The 24,781-nt window shown below is 43.8% G+C and overlaps 1 protein-coding gene across 5 annotated transcripts in view; it reads right to left on the bottom strand.

Annotated features, from left to right (window-relative positions):
• VGLL3 (vestigial like family member 3) overlaps nt 1-24,781 on the bottom strand; it is a 46,760-nt gene that overhangs the window by 4,510 nt on the left and 17,469 nt on the right. Inside the window, exon 1 of one of the 5 annotated variants that reach the window (XM_069945242.1) lies at nt 7,563-7,877. The exons of 3 other annotated variants lie outside the window; for them this stretch is intronic. In XM_069945242.1, coding sequence (XP_069801343.1) covers nt 7,563-7,673 — 111 coding nt within the window. In that variant the 5' untranslated portion in view covers nt 7,674-7,877. Of the gene's footprint in view, nt 1-4,186; nt 4,608-7,562; nt 7,878-24,781 lie in introns of those variants that run through there. One more of the 5 variants, XM_069945244.1, reaches the window with a different exon arrangement.

Raw genomic sequence — 24,781 nt, 5'->3', positions numbered from 1 at the left:
CTTATCTCCTGTATACATGACTATATACTGTATGTATTCTGTTGCCTCTTACTCCTCCTTACATACTCCTCCCCAGCTAGTCATGCTGGGAAAGAAGCCTTAGGGCTCCCCATTGGTTTAACAGTGTTGGACCACTAATTCTATTTCCCATTCCCAGACTATTTTAACCCTGACCCATATGGACTATAGCAGGGGTAAGGAACCTTGGCCCTCCAGCTGTTGCAAAACTACAACTCCCATTCTGCCTGGACAGCCGTAGATATTGCTTTGGCTGTCCAGGCATGCTGGAGTTGCAACAGCTGGAGAGCCAAGGTTCCCTACCCCTGCACTATATGTCGGGTAAAGATATAAAGATGATGGGAAAGCATAATGATAATTGCATTCCCTGCACTAGCAAACATGTTCTGCAACAGCTGTAAGGAGGATAAAAATGCCTTTTATCATTTTGTACCCACTTACATATAAGAGTAAAACGGAAAAAGAATCCTGGGAAAAAAAATTAAAAAAAATAAACAGTCGTGCAGACATCTCGCAGCATTCTGGCACAATGTACCAGCACATAGTTCTAATTCCATTCCGGCACAACAAAGTGAGTACATGTGCACCAGTCTGCAGAGCATACATCCGAAAGCTAAGCCTTTCTATCCCCAGGCAAAGATTATGATCCCCTGTACATATCCTAAAACAAGCAACTGGTGGTAGCTTCTTACACTTCAAGTCAAGCAGAAATAGGAGCAGGACAAAACAGTTTATTTTTATAATACATTTCCAGGTCTTTAGGATGATTATGGTTAATTGTAATCCACATACAATATTTTAATGCTGACAACCCTTAAAGTGATCTTTTAGGACTAGGAATATAAAGTTACCAGAAGAGGACCAGGTGCTCAGCTTTGCTGTACAGTGTAGTGGCTGGCCCTGATCCTAAAGGGGGGCTCATATTCATAAAGGGGGTACAGCAGAGCTAAGAGCAGGCAACGAAGTGTGCTGGTACATCAGAGGTGTGTGATTATATGCTATGGCTTACTATGGATTACTTTACTTTTATACTCATACATTTCCTATTATGAAGTCAGTACATGTGACTTATGCTAACAACAGGTAGATAGGAGATAGATAGATAGATAGATAGATAGATAGATAGATAGATAGATAGAAAGAAGATAGATAGATAGATAGATAGATAGGAGATAGATAGATAGATAGATAGATAGAAGATAGATAGATAGATAGATAGATAGGAGATAGATAGATAGATAGATAGATAGATAGATAGATAGATAGATAGATAGATAATTAGATAGGAGATAGATAGATAGATAGATAGATAGGAGATAGATAGATAGATAGATAGATAGATAGATAGATAGATAGATAGAAGATAGATAGATAGATAGGAGATAGATAGATAGATAGATAGATAGATAGATAGATAGATAGAAGATAGATAGATAGATAGATAGATAGATAGATAGATAGATAGATACTGTAGATAGATAGATAGATAGATAGATAGATAGATACTGTAGATAGATATTGTAGAGCAATTAGCTTACTTACAGCATAGATATACAGTATAGACAGATATAGAGAATGATACAGAGAAAGATAGGAGAAATAGAAACATATACCATAGAAAGAAAGATAAATGATAGATAGATAGATAGATAGATAGATAGATAGATAGATAGATAGATAGATAGATAGATAGGAGATAGATAGATAGATAGGAGATGGGTAGATAGATAGATAGGAGATAGATAGATAGATAGATAGATAGATAGATAGATAGATAGATAGATAGATAGATAGGAGATAGATAGATAGATGGGTAGATAGATAGATAGGAGATAGATAGATAGATAGATAGATAGATAGATAGATAGATAGGAGATAGATAGATAGATAGATAGATAGATAGATAGATTCCAAAATATTGCCTGGAGGTTCCCCGGTTTATATGCTGGCACCCACCCTCATTATTTTTTCTCCGAGTGCCCCAACACTTTTTGTAATTTATAGATAGATAGATAATATAGATTTGAATTAAATATAATATATACAGTATATAATACATATGAAGTATACCTTTGTTTTATTTCTGCGCTATTGATAATAAAGTATTTGTGCGATGGTTCTGGAGTAATATAAGCCTATAATATAAGCCTATAATAGAGCCATCACATGATGTGACACGCTGCACTCTACCTGTTTTATGTACATGACAGATTGAAAAACACAAGAACACAGCCGAGTTGTTTTAACATATGAAAACTCCACTCTACATCTGTGTACACAATAGCCTGGACGTCCGCGCAGAGTTGTTTCTTTAACTAAGCAAGAAAAATTGTGAGTGCTGTCCACCCACTTATTGACCAAGCCCAGGAGGCGACTTCCCCCTCACCTGCATATAAAAGGGAGAGTGAGCAGGGTGAGTGACAGCGGCCAGCAGGAGGATGACAGCACTGCACTACAGGTTATCCCACTCCTCCTATAAAGAATCCTATCAAATCGCATTGAAATGCCATCCAATGCAATGACTGAGCATTTAACCTATTCTGTTCTTCTTGCTGAGTAACCCAAGGTACATTTCCCTACTGGACTGAATAAAAATTGTCTCCTGGTATGATTGTCCCTAGATTGGGGAAAAGAGAAGATACCCCAAGGCATAAAAGAGTTAAACAATAAGAACTTCATTATGGCCTATGTTTATGTCTATGTGAGTAATAGGGGGATCAGATTGTTATAAATAGCCAATATGCAAAGAACGTTAAGGGCGGTGTGGTGCTTTACATAGATATTGACTGCGGAGTGGCACTTTCTGGCTAGCTGCAATTTGCTGACAGCTACATACAACCCTACAAAACAACTTTCCACTACAACTTTCTCCCCTCCTGACCACAAGGCCATAGGTTTCCCTTGGAGAATGTCAAAAAGACAAAAATGGTTTCCCCGTGTGCATACTATGAATGTTAAACATGTCTGCTAGACAATGGCGACGGCACAATACGCTAAACCATGTCCAAATACTGGAAAATGAAAATGGTTAAAGGATATTTCACAGGATTATCCACGCTGTGAGCCACCTCTTTACACGCATTACTTCACGTCGCTACATTAATGGCCTTATGTTTCCAGAATAAAAGTGAAATAAAACCTCGATCCGAACCCCAACTTTCGGCATTTGATTAGCGGTGGCTGCTGAAGTTGGATAAAGCCCTAAGGCTATGTGGAAAACATGGATATAGTCATTGGCTGTATCCATGTTTTCCAGACAACCTTAGAGCTTTATCCAAGTTCAGCAGCCCCAGCTAATCAAATGCCGAACGTTCGGGTTCGGATTGACTCGAACCCAAACCCGGTTCGCTCATCTCTATTGATTACCAATCATAGTAAACATGCAGAAAGTACATTGAAAAAATGAATGTAAAAAGAATTAAAAGTATAATGTTGAGCTCATATAGTGATCTGTCCCACAGTTCGGAGTTAATTTTTATAAATATTTAGGCAAAAACCAGGAATGGGGCCAAAAAAAACAGAAAAAGGTGCAAAACTTTTTATTATGATAGTTGTCAGTTCCAATCCTGGTGTTGGCTACGAAATACTATGTGTGAACTGAGCCTTAGAGGCAAGCTTAGAAACAGCAGATGTAGAGGAACAAATAGGAACAGCGCCCCCTCTTGGTGCCACTATGTTATATCTCTGGTCCCAATGCTGCTGTTTGCCCAATAACCCTTTCCAATGTCTACTTTAGAGACAGACAACAAGACCCTAAGGGCCAGGTTTGTTCCTATCCCCAATTGCTTGTTCCTAACACCAAACATGCGATGGGTTCACCCCAAGCCCCATGAGTTTCTAGTTAGTAAGTTTAAGAAGACAATCGTAAATCCCATAGACTTCTGTAGGGGTGGCCCTGTCAAAGAAAATGGCCTTTACTATTCATAATAAACTATCAATTGTTATGTTATCTGGTCTGGATAAAGGGGTGGTCTTCACAAAGACTGTGAGGGAGGTGTAAAGTAGAGCTGGCTCAGTTGCCCTTAGCAACCAGTCAGATTCAACTTTCCATTCTACACAGATTCTTTTGAAAATGAAAGGTGGAATCTGATTGGTTGCTAGAGGCAACTGAGCCAATTCTACTTTACACCCCTTTGATAAATCTCCCCCTATGTGTACATCTACTTACCTTGATGAAGTAGACCTCTCAGTATGTTCAGCCGGCATCTGTTAGGCGTATACTGAAGATTTCAGCTCTGGAGTCCAGTGAAGTGTTTGCGGCTGAACCTCATGTACACTATATAGATATTTTAGTCTAGACTCGATCCATTGAAGTTGATCATGTCCATGGATCAGCAGCAGCAGTCAGTGGTGGTCATACTCCAGACGTCCCCCAGCGTATCTCTCTCCGGCACCTAGCTGATGTTACCCTGCTACCAGTTATAATACTACAGGATGTACAAACTTAGTGGAAAGCCTTTCTGACTGTAATGCAATTGTATCCACTATGCCAAATATTCGTGTAGTTGTAGCCGGTGCCAGAAGAGCTCAGAAATGCTTCTCTGTTACTGGCGAGATTCCTTTGCTCAGAGACACTTCCCATGTAGAGAATGATCTCCATGCTTAATAATGATAAAACTTTATGGAATGCAACAACAGAATTCTGTAGTCTCTAATGACTGCGGCGTCTGAGCCAAGTCAGTGCAGGCCCCACCTCACACCCACGCTCTGTGCATGCTTCTAGTCTGCTGTCAGGCTGATAACAGGACACACTCTAGCCTTACTACTGGATCATATGGGAAACACTATAGTATACCTTATATACACAGGCCAGGGGGTTGGTGGTTAGAAGATTACAGTATTATGAAGCAGTCACAAGCTTGTTCAGCTCTGCTACATCTCTATGTAAAGTCAAACCCTTACAACTGCCTAAGATACAGAATAGCCATGGATGCGGAATGTAACATGTAGGGATCGTAAGACTTATCTATCTGTATACTTCGAGGGCCGCAATGTTTGTGCTTGGTGATAACTTTACGAGTAACTATAATGAGGATGGTTGACATGCAGTCCTATGTAAAACCCCATATATAACACAAATGGCAGATTCAGCTCTCTAAACTTTATGAGTAAAACCATACATAACACAAATAGCCTGATCAACTCTGCAAAATGTGTTCATTTCTAGCTGTGTTTGTTAATATTTTCCGCTAATATGTTGAATATTGCATTAAAGGGGTTATCCAGTGCTACAAAAACATGGTCGCTTTCTTCCAGAGACAGCACCACTCTTGTCTCGAGTTCAGGTGTGGTTTGCAATGAAAGGGGTTGTCCAGCGAAAATCTTTTTCTTTCAAATCAGAAAGTTATATAGATTTGTAATTTACTTCTATTAAAAAATCTCAAAGTCTTCCCATACTTATCAGCTGCTGTAGGTCCTGAAGGAAATGTTATTTTATTCTCAGCCTGACACAGTGCTCTCTGCTGACATCTCTGGCCGAGGCAGGAACTGTCCAGAGCAGGAGAGTTTTTCTATGGGGATTCATAGAAAACCGAGACAGAATTCCTGTCTCGGCCAGAGATGTCAGCAGAGAGCACTGTGTCAGACTGAAGATAAAACAACATTTCCTTCAGGACATTCAGTAGCTGATAAGTATGGGAAGACTTGAGATTTTTTTAATAGAAGTAAATTACAAATCTACATAACTTTCTGATATCAGTTGATTTAAAAGAAAAAGATATATGCTGGACAACCCCTTTAAGTTCCATTAAATTCAATAAAACTGAGTTCTAAAAGCTGCACCCAAACTGTAGATAACAGTGGTGCTGTCTCTGGAAGAAAGTGGCCATGTTTTTGTGGCACTGGATGACCCCCTTAAATTTCATGTTTTCACATGTTTAGCTGCATTTAGCATCTAATAAATAAACACAGAACACTAATACAAAATACAATGACTTAACACTAAACATATAACAAGCTAATGAAAAACATTTGAGTAGTGTAATTCCTACTAATGGGTAGTGTACAGTATACAGCACTTATTATGTCATTTCCAGGTAGTGTTATGTCTGCTGAGCCGCACATTCCAGCACCCGAGAGGTAACTCCTGGTCACACTCACTGCTCTCTGCTACTCTCTACGTTTCCATTTATGAGAATTATGTGCTGAGCAAAAAATCCAACATTCCAACAAAGATAGTGATGTGTCATAGTGGAATGTGCGTGGTTAGAGGTCCGGATAAGTGCTGTAAAAGAGGCTGGATGGATAGATAGATAGATAGATAGATAGATAGATAGATAGATAGATAGATAGATAGATAGATAGATAGGAGATAGATAATAGATAGATAGATAGATAGATAGATAGATAGATAGATAGATAGTAGATAGATAGATAGATAGATAGATAGATAGATAGATAGATAGATAGGAGATAGATAGATAGATAGATAGATAGATAGATAGGAGATAGAAAGATAGATAGATAGATAGATAGATAGATAGATAGATAGATAGATAGGAGATAGATAATAGATAGATAGAAGATAGATAGATAGATAGATAGATAGATAGATAGATAGATAGATAGATAGATAGATAGATAGAAGATAGATAGATAGATAGATAGGAGATAGATAGATAGATAGATAGATAGATAGATAGATAGATAGGAGATAGATAGATAGATAGATAGATAGGAGATAGAAAGATAGATAGATAGGAGATAGATAGATAGATAGATAGATAGATAGATAGATAGATAGATAGATAGATAGATAGATAGATAGATAGATAGGAGATAGATAGATAGATAGATAGGAGATAGATAGATAGATAGATAGATAGATAGATAGATAGATAGACTAATAATTATTCACATGTACAGAACAATCTATATCAAACTATGGTAAACTATTAATTATTCATTATGTACAGAACAATCTGCAAAAGTTTCTGTGTCTGTGAGCGGTGAATGATTGTAGTAGTAGAGGGTTATTCTTTATCGTCATAAGGACTGCATGATAGTCAGCTGACAGCCCTGTGTCTTATAGACGTATAGCACTGACTGACACTATTGCCCCAGGACTCTTTGCTGTTCAGATCTCCCCTACCAGAGAGTTTACATTTTGGCTTCATTATTTTCATTCCTTCCTGTTATTTGTGAATATGTTTGTTCTTCTATTACTTACATGGACATATTATATTATTATTATTATTATTATTATTATTATTATTATTATTATTATTATTCTCACACCTGTAGTCCTAGATAAAACCACAGATAATTTATTAGCATGATATTGCGGTGATGTGCGCCACGTGACAAACTCATCATTGCTTCGCCGCGGCTGGCGGACCAGTTTAAAATAACCTGTAAACACTCAGGGCGGTCATAGATCGAGAGGTTTATCTGCTCTGCTTCTCTAGTCACATGGTGTTTAGTTCCAATGCATTAGCTGGAAGTCAGTTCCCAGTATCCACTACTCTCAATATAAATTGGTACAATGTTTTAGCAATATTATGAATAATAGTACAAATATATATATATATTTTTTTAAAACTCACCTGTTGGTTATGATGGTGGTGGTAATACGCTGATGTACAAGCTGCCGTGCCAGGCAGATACTGGTGCATGCCATACACTTGGTGATGATACATAACATCCAGACAACTCATTGCAGGACTCCCAATCAGGTCCTTCCCTGTATAAGTCTTATCCTATGAGTGGGTAAGTGAGCCCAGCATATCCCTTGCTGCTGGATGCTCTCTCCATATGTCCCTTATAGACGAGCAGGCTGAAGACACAGGCAGCTGCATTAGCATGCACACAATAGACATGCCACACACCGGCCAATAGGCAGCTCGGCTCTATACACACAGGACGGGGGCTCATCTGCACGATTGCATAGGGCTGGGGGCAGGGACCACTCTCTGTGCATCTCACTGGAGGAAAGTTTGGCATTGGGCTGAGATGTCATTGGCTGCTGGGGAGAAGAGGAGGATTTCCAGCTTTCACTTGATTCAGGATGAAGTTTTCAGAGAACTAGAGCGCAGTCAGTGCAGAGAGACTGCGCCTCATCTGTATGGGACGATATATAGCACATCCTTTACGTCATTTGTTACAACGTATAAAAATAAAAAACTGCTGATAGCATTAGAAAAATTCCAATATCAGCCATAACATTAAAACCGCCGACAGGTGAAGTGAATAACTAGAGATTATATAATTAGAGATGAGCGAACCTGGAGCGTGCTCGAGTCGATCCAAACCCGAACTTTTGGCATTTGATTAGCGGTGGCTGCTGAACTTGGATAAAGCCCTAAGGCTATGTGGAAATCATGGATACAGCCAATGACTATATCCATGTTTTCCAGACAACCTTAGAGCTTTATCCAAGTTCAGCAGCCCCAGCTTATCAAATGCCTGATCGTTCAGGTTCAGATCGACTCGAACCCGAACCCGGTTCGCTCATCTCTAGTTATAATCTTGTGACAATGGGGTTGGATATATATGAGGCAGCAAGTGAACAGTCGGGGTTATCCAGGTGTGGTTTTTCTGTTGAGTTCTATCTAAGGGAATGGAGGTCCTGGAAAACTTAGGTTATGTTCACACTACGTAAGCTCCGCAAAAATTACGTCCATTGTTACAACGGCTGTGATTTCTGCTGTACTTACGTAGTGCTGCAGGCTGAGGGAATCCCGGACGGAGTGTATACACACAGTTACATGTCAGTTTTCTGCGGCCGCTATTCAGAATTCTGCCACTTTTTTCCGTGTGAACTGGCCCTTACTTATGGTGGGTTTCTGATATACTAAAGTAAACCAGATGGGATCATTGTATCTATGACCATTGACCAGTGTATCTATATGTACTACATACATATACAGCAACAGGACTGCAGTTAGGAGGGTCCTGAATGCCTGGGGTATAAGAACTTTTGGCCAGGGTATTTAGCTATAGGGGTAGGTCATCACATTAAAGGGGCAATTCAGAAAAAAAAAAATCTTTTAAACCAACTGGTGCTAGAACGTGCCAGAGATTTGTAATTTACTTCTATTTAAAAAAAATCTCCAGTCTTCTAGTAGTTATCAGCTGCTGTATGTCTTGCAGGAAGTAGCATATACTTTCCAGTCTGGACAGTAGGAGAGCTTTTCTATGGGAACATAGAGAGAACAGCAGACATGAAGCAGTCCAGGGAGACAGTGTGCTCTGCTACAGACAGTGCCACACAGCATAGTCTGAACAGATACAGATGTGTAAATGTTTCTATCATGCATATTCATAACCCAGAGATGTCGCTAAGCTTTCATTGATCTTCCACAAAAAACGGGTTTAATATCTGGCTAAAGTAGAGCGGCTGGTTGGTGCTGCCACTGGCATTATGTGCCAGGTCAAAAACTCTACCAGTCCCTTCTTACCAGTTACTCCCCTGTCACAGCTAGGTAAGTTACATAGAAAATAAAATCATTAAGAATTAATACATAGGTTTACCTGAATTCCTACAGAACATTATGGGGGAGATTTATCAAACATTGTGTGCAGTCACGCCCCCCCCCCCCCCCCCCCCAAAGCCCGCCCATCGGGCAAGCGGGGCATACGGCAGGTGTACGGCAGGGAGAAGGGGCGAATCTGCACCTTCTCCCTGGCATACGCCTCAGGCGGACGTTTCATAAATGTCCCCCACAGCGTCTATACAAATGACACCTGCATACAGTATGTTGCTAAACCCATGAAGCAGCAGACATAAGCCTCCACCTCTGATCCAATGGAGCTGTATAAGGGATATTCAACACTCGGAGAAGTTTCCCAGGGCTGGATCCAGCTTTTTCCTGCACCCAGGGAGGAGCGGCACAGAGCAGCAGTCAGTTAAATGGAAGCAGACTGATGAGCGCTTCCCTTTGTTATTACTATAAGGCTGGGTTCACACTACATATTTTTCAGTCAGTATTGTGGTCCTCATATTGCAACCAAAGCCAGGAGTGGATTAAAAACACAGAAAGGCTCTGTTCACACAATGTTGAAATTGAGTGGATGGCCGCCATTTAATGGCAAATATTTGCTGTTAGTTTAGAACAGGGATGGGGAACCTTTTCCATGTCGAGGGCCGGTCGGGCATTAATAAAATCATTCGAGGGCCGCATACCGTGCGCGGCAGTTAGTAGCGGGGGTTTGCCGCACCCAGGACAAGGCATAGTATTGTTCCCCTAGTGCCCCTGCTATTGTAGTTAACCCCCAGTGATGCCCCTTGTAGTCTAGTTAACCCCCAAGTCATGTCCCTGGTAGCCTAGTTAACCCCCATCAGGCATGTCCCTGGTAGCCTAGTTATTCCCCCCCCCCATCAGTCATGTCTCTGGTAGCCTAGTTGTCCCCCCCATCAGTCATGTCCCTGGTAGCCTAGTTATTCCCCCCCCCATCAGTCATGTCCCTGGTAGCCTAGTTATTCCCCCCCCCCATCAGTCATGTCTCTGGTAGCCTAGTTGTCTCCCCCATCAGTCATGTCCCTGGTGGCCTAGTTATCCCCTCATCAGTCATGTCCCTGGTAGCCTAGTTATTCCCCCCCCCATCAGTCATGTCTCTGGTAGCCTAGTTGTCTCCCCCATCAGTCATGTCCCTGGTGGCCTAGTTATCCCCTCATCAGTCATGTCCCTGGTAGCCTAGTTGTCCCCCCCATCAGTCATGTCCCTGGTAGCCTAGTTGTCCCCCCCCCCATCAGTCATGTCTCTGGTAGCCTAGTTGTCCCCCCCATCAGTCATGTCCCTGGTAGGCTAGTTGTCCCCCCCATCAGTCATGTCCCTGGTGGCCTAGTTGTCCCCCCCATCAGTCATGTCCCTGGTGGCCTAGTTGTCCCCCCCCCATCAGTCATGTCTCTGGTAGCCTAGTTGTCCCCCCCATCAGTCATGTCCCTGGTAGCCTAGTTGTCCCCCCCCCCCCCCATCAGTCATGTCTCTGGTAGCCTAGTTATTCCCCCCCCCCCATCAGTCATGTCTCTGGTAGCCTAGTTATTCCCCCCCCCCCATCAGTCATGTCTCTGGTAGCCTAGTTATTCCCCCCCCCCCCATCAGGCATGTCCCTGGTAGCCTAGTTGTCCCCCCCATCAGTCATGTCCCTGGTAGCCTAGTTGTCCCCCCCCCCCATCAGTTATGTCCCTGGTAGCCTAGTTATTCCCCCCCCCCATCAGTCATGTCTCTGGTAGCCTAGTTATTCCCCCCCCCCATCAGTCATGTCCCTGGTAGCCTAGTTGTCCCCCCCCCATCAGTCATGTCCCTGGTAGCCTAGTTGTCCCCCCCATCAGTCATGTCCCTGGTAGCCTAGTTATTCCCCCCCCCCATCAGTCATGTCTCTGGTAGCCTAGTTATTCCCCCCCCCCCATCAGTCATGTCCCTGGTAGCCTAGTTGTCCCCCCCCCATCAGTCATGTCCCTGGTAGCCTAGTTGTCCCCCCCATCAGTCATGTCCCTGGTAGCCTAGTTGTCCCCCCCCATCAGTCATGTCCCTGGTAGCCTAGCTGTCCCCCCCCATCAGTCATGTCCCTGGTAGCCTAGTTGTCCCCCCCCCATCAGTCATGTCCCTGGTAGCCTAGTTGTCCCCCCCCATCAGTCATGTCCCTGGTAGCCTAGTTGCCCCCCCCCCCATCAGTCATGTCCCTGGTAGCCTAGTTGCCCCCCCCATCAGTCATGTCCCTGGTAGCCTAGTTGTCCCCCCATCAGTCATGTCCCTGGTAGCCTAGTTGTCCCCCCATCAGTCATGTCCCTGGTAGCCTAGTTGTCCCCCCATCAGTCATGTCCCTGGTAGCCTAGTTGTCCCCCCCCCCCATCAGTCATGTCCCTGGTAGCCTAGTTGTCCCCCCATCAGTCATGTCCCTGGTAGCCTAGTTGTCCCCCCCCCCCCCATCAGTCATGTCCCTGGTAGCCTAGTTGTCCCCCCCCCCCCATCAGTCATGTCCCTGGGATCCTAGTTAACCCCCAAATAAAAAAATAAACATCCCACTCACCTTACCTCCGCTCCCACGCAGTCCAGGTCCTCTTCTCTCCCAGGTCCTCTGTGCCGGTCTTCTCCTGCAGGCGGCGCGCGATGAAATGACGTCATCGCGCACGGCCAGCAGGAGACTAAAGACACGCGCCGCTCTGCTGGGGAAGAAGCCGGCACAGACAGCATCCTCCGGTGTCCGCCAGCTGTCACAGACACCGGAGGATGCGGTGTATGCCGGCTTCTTCCCCAGCAGAGCGGCAAGCATCACAGGGGAGCTGCGGGCCGCGGGCCGCATCGGGAGGTCTCAGGGGCCGGATGCGGCCCGCGGGCCGGAGGTTCCCCACCCCTGGTTTAGAACAACGGCTGTTATATTGAAATAATGGCGGTTATTTACTGTTATATGGCGGCCATCCACTCAATTTCACCATTGTGTGAACAGAGCCTTTCTGTGTTTTTAATCCACTCCTGGTTTTGGTTGCAATACGAGGACCACAATACTGACTGAAATATACGTAGTGTGAACCCAGCCTAAATGTGCTGATCTCTAATATGTTGTGGAGTGCAGTTATAAGCATTTTAGAAGATTTTCAACATTTATTGACAAATACATCAAGTTTCTGTAAAGGTCAATATTTACGGTGTTGATCTTTTTGTAGATTTCAGCAATGTGTCACTGTGACACTTTAAAAATAGCTTTGCCCCAGTCCTCCGCAGTCCACTCCTGTAATTCTGGCAGAATGTCAGGCTGTACTGCATGGCTTTCTTGCAGATAAGTGTCTTCTCTGCCGCTCTTCTTGGCATCAGGTCAGCCTGGAAAAGCCTTCACTTGACTGTGCATGCAGATTCCCTTACCCCAGCCTCCTGCCATTCCTGTGTAGTGATGAGCGAACATGTTCATAAATGTTCATACAAGACGCTGATTGTTCGTGTTCGCCGATCACGAACAATTTATAACGATCATTTTCAAACGTATTCGAACCTGAGAATGTACGCAGCTCCATAATTTGCGCTTTTAAACCTGATAATCTGTACACGTGCGTAACTCTACACCAAATTGTACGTAATCTGTACGCAACTGCATACGCAAAAGAATATGCAACTGCGTAATTTACACTTTGCCCCTGATAATCTGTACGCATGTGAGTAGACCGAAACGTACGCTTCTAGTGTACATTTGTTATTTGTTCGTGAATGTTCGGCGAACACGAACCGAACACAATAACTTTTTTTTATGTTCATGTTCGGGCTCCGAATCGAACATCGGGATGTTCGTTCATCACTATTCCTGAGCGAGCTCTGCGCTGGTGATGAATGGATCCCTTTGCTAAATCTTCTTTAGGAGATGGTCCTGGTACTTGCTAGAATTTATTTTGTGGCCTGAAGTTTCCTTATAGCCATTGAATTAGTCTTCCTGAAGTTCTTGATGATCCAATAAATGGTTAATTTAGGGACAATCTTACAAGCAGCAATGTCCTTGCCTGTGAAGCCCTATTTGACACAAAACAAGGATGACTTCACGTGTTTCCTTGGCGATTATTAGGTCACATTCACACGTCAGTATATTTTCAAGGATGAAATTCGTAACCAACATATTTGTCTCCGCAAGCCACAAAATATCATTTGTAGTGCATCTGTATTGTGTTCCGTATTTTGCAGTTCCACCATAAAAAGGGTGAGCAGGATGGCATAAAATGATGTCACTAGCTGTTCTAACCATCCATGAGAAGCCGCCTGTCACCAGACGACCCTGGGCATTCAGGTATGTCCTGGGTTATGAAGCACGCTCTGGAGCGAAGCACGCTTCATAGCAGGTGGGGGCCGGCTGCAATGAGCAGCCGGGCCCTCACCATTAATGCAGCATTTAAGGGGTTAATGACACACTGCAGCATGATCGCTGCAGCCTGTCATTTACCGATCAGGACCCCCGCAGTGTGACTGTGGGGCTCCTAATCGCTGTGTCGGACCGCCGGAGGTCTCAATCAGGCTCAATCAGCAGAGCGTCTATAACACTGATCAATGCAATGCCTATGGAATAGCAATGACCATTGTATGTAATCTAAGGATCTTCCAAGGGGACTAAACATATTATATACCGTAGTGTACATAATTATCTGATCTATTAAAATATAACAATTGCCATCCCATACGGCAAATGGCGTGAATGAAAAGAGGTAAAAAAGCACCAGGATTACCGATTTTTTGTTACATTATAAATACAAAAAAAATGTTTTAAAAAAGTGATCAAAACGTCCGAGCTACATAAATATTGTAATAATAAAAACTAGAGATCATGTCGCAAAAAATGACCTCCCAAACAGCCCTGTAGGTGAAAAACTATCACAATAGGACCATTTTATTAACAATTCCTTAAAAAAAAAAAAAAATATTTAATCTGTGTAAACCTACATATGTTTGTGTTCAGACTGACCTATAGAATAACACAGGAACCCACCAAAATTTACAATATTGCATTCTTTTTTCCTATTTCACCAATTTATATTTTCATAAATAATTTTTTATTAATATTTTGAGGTTCCATCATACATGTTATGGTAGAATGAAAGACGCCAGTACAAAGTACATTTGTTCCTGAAAAAAAACTAGCTCTCACATGGCCCTGTAGATAGAAAAATAAAAATGCTAGAACTCTTAAAAGGGGAGGAGTAAAAAACGAAAGCACAAAAATGAAAATTGGCGCGGTCCACTGGGTCATTTTGGGCTTGGTCCTCAAAGAGTTAAATGGTAATGTCACAGAATTGTCACAGAAACGGTGATGACACAGACATTCCTGCAAAATGTGGAAGCTACCATAGAATTTGCATTGCAGAATGTGCATCAGCAGATTTACAGGATGTTCAGTATAAATAGCACAATAGCAATTAATCGGTTGCAAATACTGATGAAAAATACTGACATCTGAATGAAGCCTTACTAAAGATCTTCGTGCTGCAATTTTGCAGAAATCATTGCAAAATTACAGAAAAAATGCAATGTATAAACACAGCCTTATAATTCACTCAGCCCTGTCCTCATTAAAGGAAACTTCTAGAACCTTCTAAGCTGCTGCTATGTCGCCATATCTGATAGGACGCTGAGGATGAAGTTTCTGAGTATGTTATAGTTTCATCCATATACGAATGAGGTGGTTTGGAGCACTAGGGCTATTACCCAGTGTGCCGGTTGCCCCTTCTAATGAATATTCATCCGGAGCTCTACAATGATGAGTGCCGGAGTGATGTCACTGCAGAGCTTGACCCTAGTTTTCATTGGTAGGGTCGGGCTTACAGGTGCACTGAGGGTGGTAGCCCCGCACCCACCCTTGCATTCATCCTCAGTGCCCTATATCCTGTAAGGAGATATCAGCAAGTAAGCTGCTTCTAACCTACTGATAGTTTCCCTTTAAAAATCTCTCCTGAGTTAATGAGAAGATCACTGAAGAGAAGTCTGCAGTTCATTAGGGTCAGGGCTGAAATTCTGTAGGAAGAGATTGTGATTAGGTTAATTATCATGGCAAGGAATGTAATTAATTGCAATTCATCTGATCACTCTTCATAACAATCTAGAATAAATGCTAATTGCCACTATGAAAACTTCAGCAGCAAACTTGGTGAAGATCAAACTCTATGTCAGACTTCTTTTGGTCCTAACGGCCCTTTACACGGGTAGATTATTGGGCAGAAGCATTGGAAGAAACCCTCCTGCGGACGATAATCGGGCCGTGTAAAAGTGACAGTGATCAGAAGAGGATGGGCAAGCTTTGCAGCAGGGTCTAAAATGTATCGCCGTCAGCCACACATATTCCTGTATACATATATCTGTGCTGTCAGTTTCCATATCACAGGGTATATAAGTACATACTTACCCCTGCTCCGATCCAGCATCGTATTCTCCAACTCTCCCTATTTCCAGCTGCTGTGACTTCAGGCTCCGCCTCCTCTGGCTGTCAATCATTATGGAGGAGGTGAAGCTTGAAGACACAGAAGCTGGATGGGAGAGCCGAAGAAACAGGATACAGGATTACAGAAGCAGGGGTAAGTATGTACTGCTCTGTAAATGAAAATTGACATTATGGATATATGTATATCCATGCTGTCAGTTTCCCAGGAAGCACAAACAATACAAGATCATTTGTGCAGTCCAGGCCCCTTGATTTGTCTTGCCATGATTGTTCCCCATATCACACACCAGCAGGGGGCAGTGTGTCACTCTACACAAAAGGCAGGATAAAAGCACTGATCATGAAGCCTCCAAACTCAATTCCGATTATCATATAGTCACAGATAGAACCTGAATTCATTGCTAAAGACGATACAGTTCCAGTTCATAGCGGTCCACGGTTCTCAATCATGACACTATTGCAAACACAGGTGACCCTGGCTGGATGTCAATGGCAGAACATAAAATGACCACTGTGACAGCAAATTTCCCTCTGCTAAGTGCCTGGAAAAGGTCCTGACAGAGACTGGGTGTGTAATGAAGGGGCTGCTTGTGTCTGGATGGTGGACATGGAAACTATGGGGGATGCTCGTTCATGTCAGTGGATCAAATCTGTGTATCCTCTCTTCTCTTGGTCTGTCTGGGCTACCTGGGGGGCTTGTTCCCAGGGCCGATTCAAGGGTTTCTGCCGCCTGAGGCAAACCTCAGGCGGCCGCCCCGACTGATAGCCGGCATCCCCCCGGAAAAGCACCCCCCTTCCCCCCGACGCCAACGCCGCAGCAGCAGCAGCCATCTACTCACCTGTCCCACACCGCAGCCGGCCCGCGATCTCTGCTGTCTCCACATCCCGTCAGGTCCCGCGATGTCACCCTGCAGCTGTCACGGACCTCCAGGCTGTGGTGAGTGAGTGGGGTGATCCCAGCGCGTCCCCCACCGACCCCGGGCACTCACCACAGCCTGGAGGTCCGTGACAGCTGCAGGGTGACATTGCGGGACTTGACGGGATGTGGAGAGTGCGGGCGACGGGACAGGTGAGCGGCCGCTGTAATTTTTGTTAAGTGATACTTAACAAAAATGACAGTGGGGGGACATAATGCCGCCCCCTGCCGGACCGCAAATTCTGCCGCCTGAGGCGGAAGGCTCATTCCGCCTCATGGCAGAAGCGGGCCTGCTTGTTCCTCATATGTGCAATTACAATACTGTACATCCAATGACAACATGTGATGTCTTCTCATTTACTTTTCTCTTTTCTATTCAGCTGAAAACACCATGAAGAGTTCTTCCAGTTACAACTCACACATCCAGCAGGGGGCGCAGTATATGGAAAAGTATAGAAGTAGAACTCTATGTAGAAAGTATACTGTATGTAGTGGAATCTTCCCCTCGCTTCCCATGCTGCCCGGTGCCCATGCATCTCCCTTCCCGTGCTAGCCGGTTCCCATGCATCTCCCTCCCTTCCCGTGCTGTCCGGTTCCCATGCATCTCCCTACCCCTCGTGCTGCCCACTGCCTGGGCATCTCCCTACCTTTCCGTGCTGCCCAGTGCCATGCAGCGGTGTGAGCAGCAGATAAGGAGCACTCACCCCGCTGCACAGCACCAAGCATCATAGGGGGGGAGATGCATGGGCACCAGGCAGCACGGGGAGGGAGGGATATGCATGGCACTGGGTAGCACAGGAAGGGAGGGAGATGCATGGGAAAATGCTCGCACGGGGAGGAAGATGAGAGCACGGACACCAGTGAGGATGTCAGGATGATTCCACTACATATACTTTTTACATAGACTTCTACATAGACTCCTACTTCTATACTTCTTCATATACAACGCTCTGAACCGCCGCAGTCCCGGGTGCTGCTCCTAGCCCGGGACCGCGGCTATTAACGGGCACGGTCCGATCGCTGTGCCCGCTAATAAAGTAATCGGATGCAGCTGTCAAAGTTGACAGCTGCATCCGATTACTTGATGCAGCCGTTCCCTAGTGGCTAGTGGGGAGGATCGCTCCTCCCAGACGTTGTCCCGGAGGAGCGATCCACACATCTTACCCCGTCCGGGGGTCAGCGCCGTAATGGCGCTGATCCCGGCTCGGCACTCGATTGCTTCAGGCTGCAGCAGCCGGAAGCAATCGATGTGCCTATCTCATCGATCTATGCTGCATATCTATGCAGCATAGATCTCAATGAGAGATCAGTGCACTTATACTAGAAGTCCCCCAGGGGTACTTCTAGTATAATTGTTAAAGTAAAAATAAAAGTGTTATTATTAATAAAAAGCCCCCTCCCCTAATAAAAGTTTGAATCACCCCCCTTTTCCCATGTTATAAATAAAAATAAATAAATAAACATGTTTGGTATCGCCGCGTGCGTAATCTCCAAAACTATTAATTAATCACATTTCTGATCTCTCACGGTAAGTGGCGTAAGCGCAAAAAAATCCCAAAGTGCAAAATTGTGCATTTTTGGTTGCATTAAATCTAAAAAATTGTAATAAAAAGCAATCAAAAAGTTGCATATGCGCAATCAAGGTACCGATAGAAAGTACACATCATGGCATAAAAAAATGACACCTCACACAGCCCCATAGACCAAAGGATAAAAGCGCTATAAGCCTGGGAATGCAGCGATTTTAAGGAACATATATTTGTTAACAATGGTTTGAATCTTTTACAAGCCATCAGATACAAAGTTATACATGTTACATATCGTTGTAATTGTAACTACTTCAGGAACATATATAAGAAGTCAGTTTTACCCCAGGGCGAACAGCGTAAAAACGAAACCCCCCAAAATAAAAGAAATGCATTTTTTTTTTCAATTTCACCATACTTTGAATTTTTTTTGGTTTCGCTGTGTACTTTATGAAAAAATTCAGCCTGTCATTGCAAAGTACAATTAGTGGCGTAAAAAATAAGGGCTCATGTGGGGTTTCTATGTGGAAAAAATGCAAGTGCTATGGCCTTTTAAGCACAAGGAGGTGCTTAAAAGACATTGTTATTGCGCCTGCGCCGTTGCTGTGATGTTGTGGGCCACGCCCCCGCTTACGCTCTTTCCGTCCGCATCCTGAGTCCTCTTCTCTTTGCCGTAACGAACGTATCCCGCTTAAGCGCAGTGACGTGACTGGTCTTCTCCGGCCAGTCTAAAGCATCATTGCGCCTGCGCGGGATACATTTGCTACGGCGCACAACGGCTGAAGCCGGGAAGAGGACTCAGGATGCGGACGGAAAGAGCGTAAGCAGGGGGGGCAGGGGGCGTGGTGGCCGCGGACAGACATAGAGGCGGCTCAGACAGACATGGCAGACGGGGCAGGCACAAGCGCATCGCTAACACAGGGCGTGGACGACATGCAGCGTGACCCGCAACGTAACGGCAATGGCGCAATAACGTGTCCTGTGAGGGCAAACAGAGGGCGCAACGAGAGGAGGGGGAGACGCAGACCAAGACCACACAGGCGGCGCTTCATCTGGGCACAAACGCTCTCGGCCCCTCCTCTTAGACACACCATCTCTTCAACTAAAGTTTGCTTTTCAGCCAAATGAAAGCTCAACCAGTGTGGACACACATAACAGAAGAATGGACTTCACATAAGCTACAAACAGGTATAAGTAGTTGGAGGGGGACAGTGGTTACAGAGTCGCTTTAAGTATGTAGGTAGCCCCCCCTCCCCCCGAATTAAGTAGGTTCTTTCCCATGAAGGTAGGTTAAGCTCTTTAGTAGGTATGTAGGTTCCCCCTTGTAGGTAAGTAGGACCCCTAGTAGGTAGGTTCTTCCATTAGTTTTCTCTAGTATTTGGGCAGGTTCCCTTGTAAGTAGTTAGGTCCCCCTGCAGGTAGGTAGGTCCCATTTGAAAGTAGGTAGGTCCCCCTATAGGAAGGTAGATCTCCCCAGTTGATAGGCGCTCATAGTAAGTGGATAGACTCCCAGTAGGTAGGTATGTCCCCCTCAGTAAGTAGGAACTTCCTTCCAGTAAATAGTTATTTCCCCCAGTGGACAGGTAGGACCCCTGATAGTAATGCTTCCTTCACACCAATATAAGGTAAACTCTCCTTTCTCACACAACAGCAGGACCTTTTTCTTCCTTCTCCATTCTGGTGCATCACTGAGTGCACCAACGAAAGCATGCAGAAGTCCTTAGCGTCTCTCTAGGTCTCTTGTAGGCTGCAGGTCTAAAGCAAACCCTGTCCTACAGAAGTAAGGGTCCAATTACATGGAGTTATTATCTGCCAAATCAGGCCAATTCGAGCCGATATTGCGCCATGTAATAAAGACATCGACCAGCTGAGGAGTCAAACATCATTGTCTTTCTCCGGCTGATCATCGTCTTTCAGAAAGTTGAAAAATCATTGGCTGCACATCGCTCTGTGTAATAGTCTGATAAAGGATATAAAAAAAAAAATTAGTTATACTTACCTCTCCAGGGTCCCCCAGTGTCCTTCTGGCTTGTTTTTGCATTTCCGATTTACTGCAGCTGCTGATACTTCTAAACTGGGACAGCTCCTGCCCGTGTAGCCCTTGCTGCACAATCATTGAGCCGTGTAATAGGCTCGGTAAACGAGCACTGATCTAGCAGATGTTGATCTCTAAATGGCTGTTATTCACATAATAGCAGCCGTTGTTTTATAATAATGGCCGTTATTTGCAGTTAAATGAATGCTGTCATCTAAAAACCATTGCCATTTTGACAGTGTGTGAATATAACCTAAAAATATCTTCAGAGAAAAGCATTGTGTGAACCTTGCGTTACAACTCAGTGGTAGATTGTGAGAGAAGCTAATAGATTGGTATTAAAAGAATCTTGTCACCACCTGTTGGACATACATGGTACTGCAACAACTTTATTAACATACATTACAGGCATACAATCCGTGGGGGAAATGAAACACACATCCAACAAATTACCAACAAATTGTTTTAACAGATTCTATGGGGGACATTTATTAAGGGTGTCGCACCTATTTCTTCATGAATATATTATTTTTGCGCAAGTTTTTGGAATAAGTTCTATTTATGAACCAGTATTTGACAGGCAAATATTTTTTAAATGTGTTTTTTGTTTATCTGCCTGTTTTGAGTATTGACCTAAATTTGCTTAATCTGGGATTTGCTCCCAATTTATCATTTGCACAAAAAATTGTGAAAAAAGGTACAGGCCTACTGTCTCCAGCTTGGGCGGGGTTTTGGTGCTAAGTTCCATTCAAGTGAATGGAGCCTAATTGCAAAATGAACCTGAACTGGAGACAAGAGTCGTGTTGTCTCTGAAAGAAAGTGTCCATGTTTTTGTAGCACTGGATAACCCCTTTAACCCCCTCAGCACAATCAATACCGGCAACGGAAAGATAACATGGCTTCAAGGTCATAAAACTCCTTCAATATGTAAATCCAACAAGCAGTGTAGCAAAAGATGTTGGTTGTTCCCAGCTGTGTGTGTAAAAACTGTGTAATTGAAATGGGAAGGTTGTAAAGGGAAAACATATGGACCAAAGAAGACATCAAAGCCTCAGGATAAAAAACCCAAAGTAATATGCCCGAATAGCAGAAAGCGCACAAGTAAACATATGATTAGGGATGGTCCGAACCTGCCGAGGTTCGGGTTCGTATGAACGCGAATGCTCGGCATCAGATTCCAGCTGTCTGCCTGCTCCGTGCAGCGGGTGGATACAGTGGGAGGACCGCCTGGAAAACTGGGAAACAGCCTATTGCTATGGCTGTATCCCAGTTTTCCAGGCGGTCCTCCCGCTGTATACGGGCAGACAGCAGGAATCATTTCTGAGAGTTCGGGTTCGTACGAACCTGAACCGAAGCAGGTTCGGACCATCCCTACATACAGTAAGGCGTCTGAATTCTTAGATAAAGTTTTACAACCTCATGTGTTTGCCATGACTTCTTACCTACAGGATACCACACATTTTTTGAACAAACTTGGTACTTTACATGCTTCACAGATCACCTACATTGCCTCACTTGACATAGAGAGCCTTTACACCTCTATAGGCCATGATAAGGGTATACGCGCCATTGCCTCCACTCTCCAGAGATCTGATTACAGTAGTGGGTGCATTGATTTCATTCTGACACTATTAGACATGATTTTGAGGTGCAATTTTTTCTTATTTGACAACCGGATGTATCTCCAAAAGAAAGGGACCGCTATGGGCTCTAATGTGGCGCCTTCTTTCGCCAATTTGTATGTAGCCCAACTTGAGGAGACTTACGTCTATGTGTCCCACCACGCCAGACACATTGTGGCGTGGTGGAGATACATAGACGATGTTTTCCTAGCCTGGGGGGGTAGTCTGACTGACCTCCACGACTTTCATGAGTTTCTCAACAACATGGACCCAGACATAAAATTTACTCTGTCTGTATCAGAGAGTCAGGTCCAATTTTTGGACACTCTGGTATACAGAGAAGGGGACAGATTTAAAACAGAGCTCTACACTAAAGCCACAGACAAAAACACTCTTCTTAAATACGAATCCAATCACCCCAGGAGAACTATTGACTCCTTACCTAAGAGCCAATTCATACGGGTAAAGCGTATTGTAGAAGACCCTATGAAAGCCCTCGCAGCCTTAGAGTGTAAGGCTGAACAATTCCATGCACGTGGATATCCCAAGAGACTTACCGCCAAATACAAAGGGGAAATTCTGACAGTGGATCGGAGTAGTCTTTTGACCAAAAATGACACAAAGACTGAGATGAAGAGAATCCCGTTTGTATCAGAGTTCAGTGGTATTAGTAGTCAGGTGACACAAATACTACATAAACATTGGCCTATACTACAAAGAAGTTTTCCCGATATAAGCGAATTTCAACAGAAACCCCTGATGTCATATAAGAGACCCCCTAGCTTAAGGGACAAATTGGTTAGGGCAGGGACTTATCAGAAAAAACCTTCTACCCAATTGCTACTTGGTCCTCTTAGAGATGGTTGTTTCCCTTGTAACAGATGTGTCAATTGTAGATACATCTGTAAAGGTGATCATTTTGTACATCCCAACACTGGTCGCACTTATAAAATCAGTGGCCACCTTACGTGCGAAACATCTTGGATCATTTATGCATTATGGTGTCCTTGTCCCTTTCTCTATGGTGAGACCACCTATGATGCCAGAACTAGACTTTCCCAACACAGGTATACCATCCGCAAGGAGCGAATGGATCTACCTGTACCCAAACATTTTTCTGAGATGCATCACCATGAACGTGACTTGAAGGTGATGATTATTGATCATGTTCCTGTACCTACTAGAGGTGGTGATAGGTTGGCTATACTCAAGAAAAGAGAGTTACGTTGGATCCATGAGTTAGACTCCCTCAAACCTAGGGGTCTTAATGTAGATTTCAAAGTTCTCCCCAGGTACCTTAGATAGTTGCCTTGCCCTTGCCCCCTTGTGGTTTCTCTGTGACCCACCTCTACCTGGTCTATTCTACCACTGTATTGACATGTTGCTCTATATATAACATGATATTGATACACTTTGTTCTCTCTTTTTATTTAGATTTGAAATTTTCAAGCAAGTTTCCTGTGGGACACATGGGGTTCACCAAGATCCAGGATGACGGTGGCTGTTTATAATCTTTTTGTGGCTGTTGTTGATTTGACTACTGTGCAGACTGTTGCGTTTTTTTTCCATATTCTTTATTTATTTGAGTCATTCCCACTCAGTGGTGTGCATGATTTTCCCCTGCGTTTGGCCCCCAAGGGGTGGATGTTAGCAAATCGCATGCAGCGCCAGTCCTGGTACTGCTGCGGTTCTACTTCTGTCCGGTCCGACTGTGGTAATGTGTGTCCGACCTATGGTTGATACCGCACTGCCGTGTTGGAGGTTCCCCCTGCTAGTTGGATGTGCCTCGCGGGGAGGTATGAGTGAGTCTATTTACACTGAGTTAGTGCCCATTAGTGTGATACATTATTTAATATAGTAACAATCTGCACAGTAGCGTCATCATCTATGTTTACTATGTGCACTGGCCCAACCAATGAATTGGCCGTGATTCCAGCTGACGTCAGAAGCAGAGCCGGATTGGCCAGTGTGCGGACATGCGCAGTTCTGCTGCTGAGACGCCGGCAGTTACGACTTAGAATCATGCCATCTTACCATGCGTGTATCGTTATGAACGCCACACCTGTTAGTCTCCTTGGTGAGTGACCCCCCTCTGTGTACCCAGCTGGTCATTTATACTTATTTACTTAATTTTTGCATTTTTCTGCATCGGTTGCACTTTTGTAATGTCACTATTTTTACACGTGGAATGATACACTTATGTTGGCACTGTGATTTGTTTTTGTATATTGACATAATATGTATATGGATTTTTTTGCACTTTATTTATTGATTGTTTATCAATCATCTTATTGAAATGTGAACACATATATACTTGTATTGAGCACATGTTGTTACACTGCTTGAAAAAGTTCCCAGTGTGGGAGCGAAACGTCGCAAGTTTTGGGTGGAATAAACTTCACGCTTTTTTGATTCTACTCTGAGTGCTGCGGTTATCTACTTGTCTATATACCACGCACTATTGGTCCCGTGTGCTGACCGCTTGGCACCCACCTTCTTTATCATTGAGGAGTGCTGCAGGACTTTCTTATTTACTACATACAGTATGATATAGAATTGGGCAGCTCTTTGCTGGAGAACAGGACAAGGATGTAGCTGGATGCAATAGCTATTGGGTTGTTATACAGTGTCCTAGTATTATCTCAGGCTGGGTTTACACTGCTTTTTTGTAGTCCGTTTAACGTATCCATTTTTAAATAGTTACCTTTAACGTACACAAAAAACGTAGACAACCACATTTTTGTGTACACCAAAAAAAAGAACAATGGGGGAGATTTATCAAACATGATGTAAACTGAAACTGTCTCAGTTGCCCCTA

This window comes from Dendropsophus ebraccatus, chromosome 11 (genome assembly GCF_027789765.1).
Source record: "Dendropsophus ebraccatus isolate aDenEbr1 chromosome 11, aDenEbr1.pat, whole genome shotgun sequence".
In the NCBI taxonomy this organism is placed as follows: Eukaryota; Metazoa; Chordata; class Amphibia; order Anura; family Hylidae; genus Dendropsophus; species Dendropsophus ebraccatus.
The sequence above is the reverse complement of the archived record's forward strand: the minus strand, read 5'-3'. Positions and strand labels throughout refer to the sequence as shown.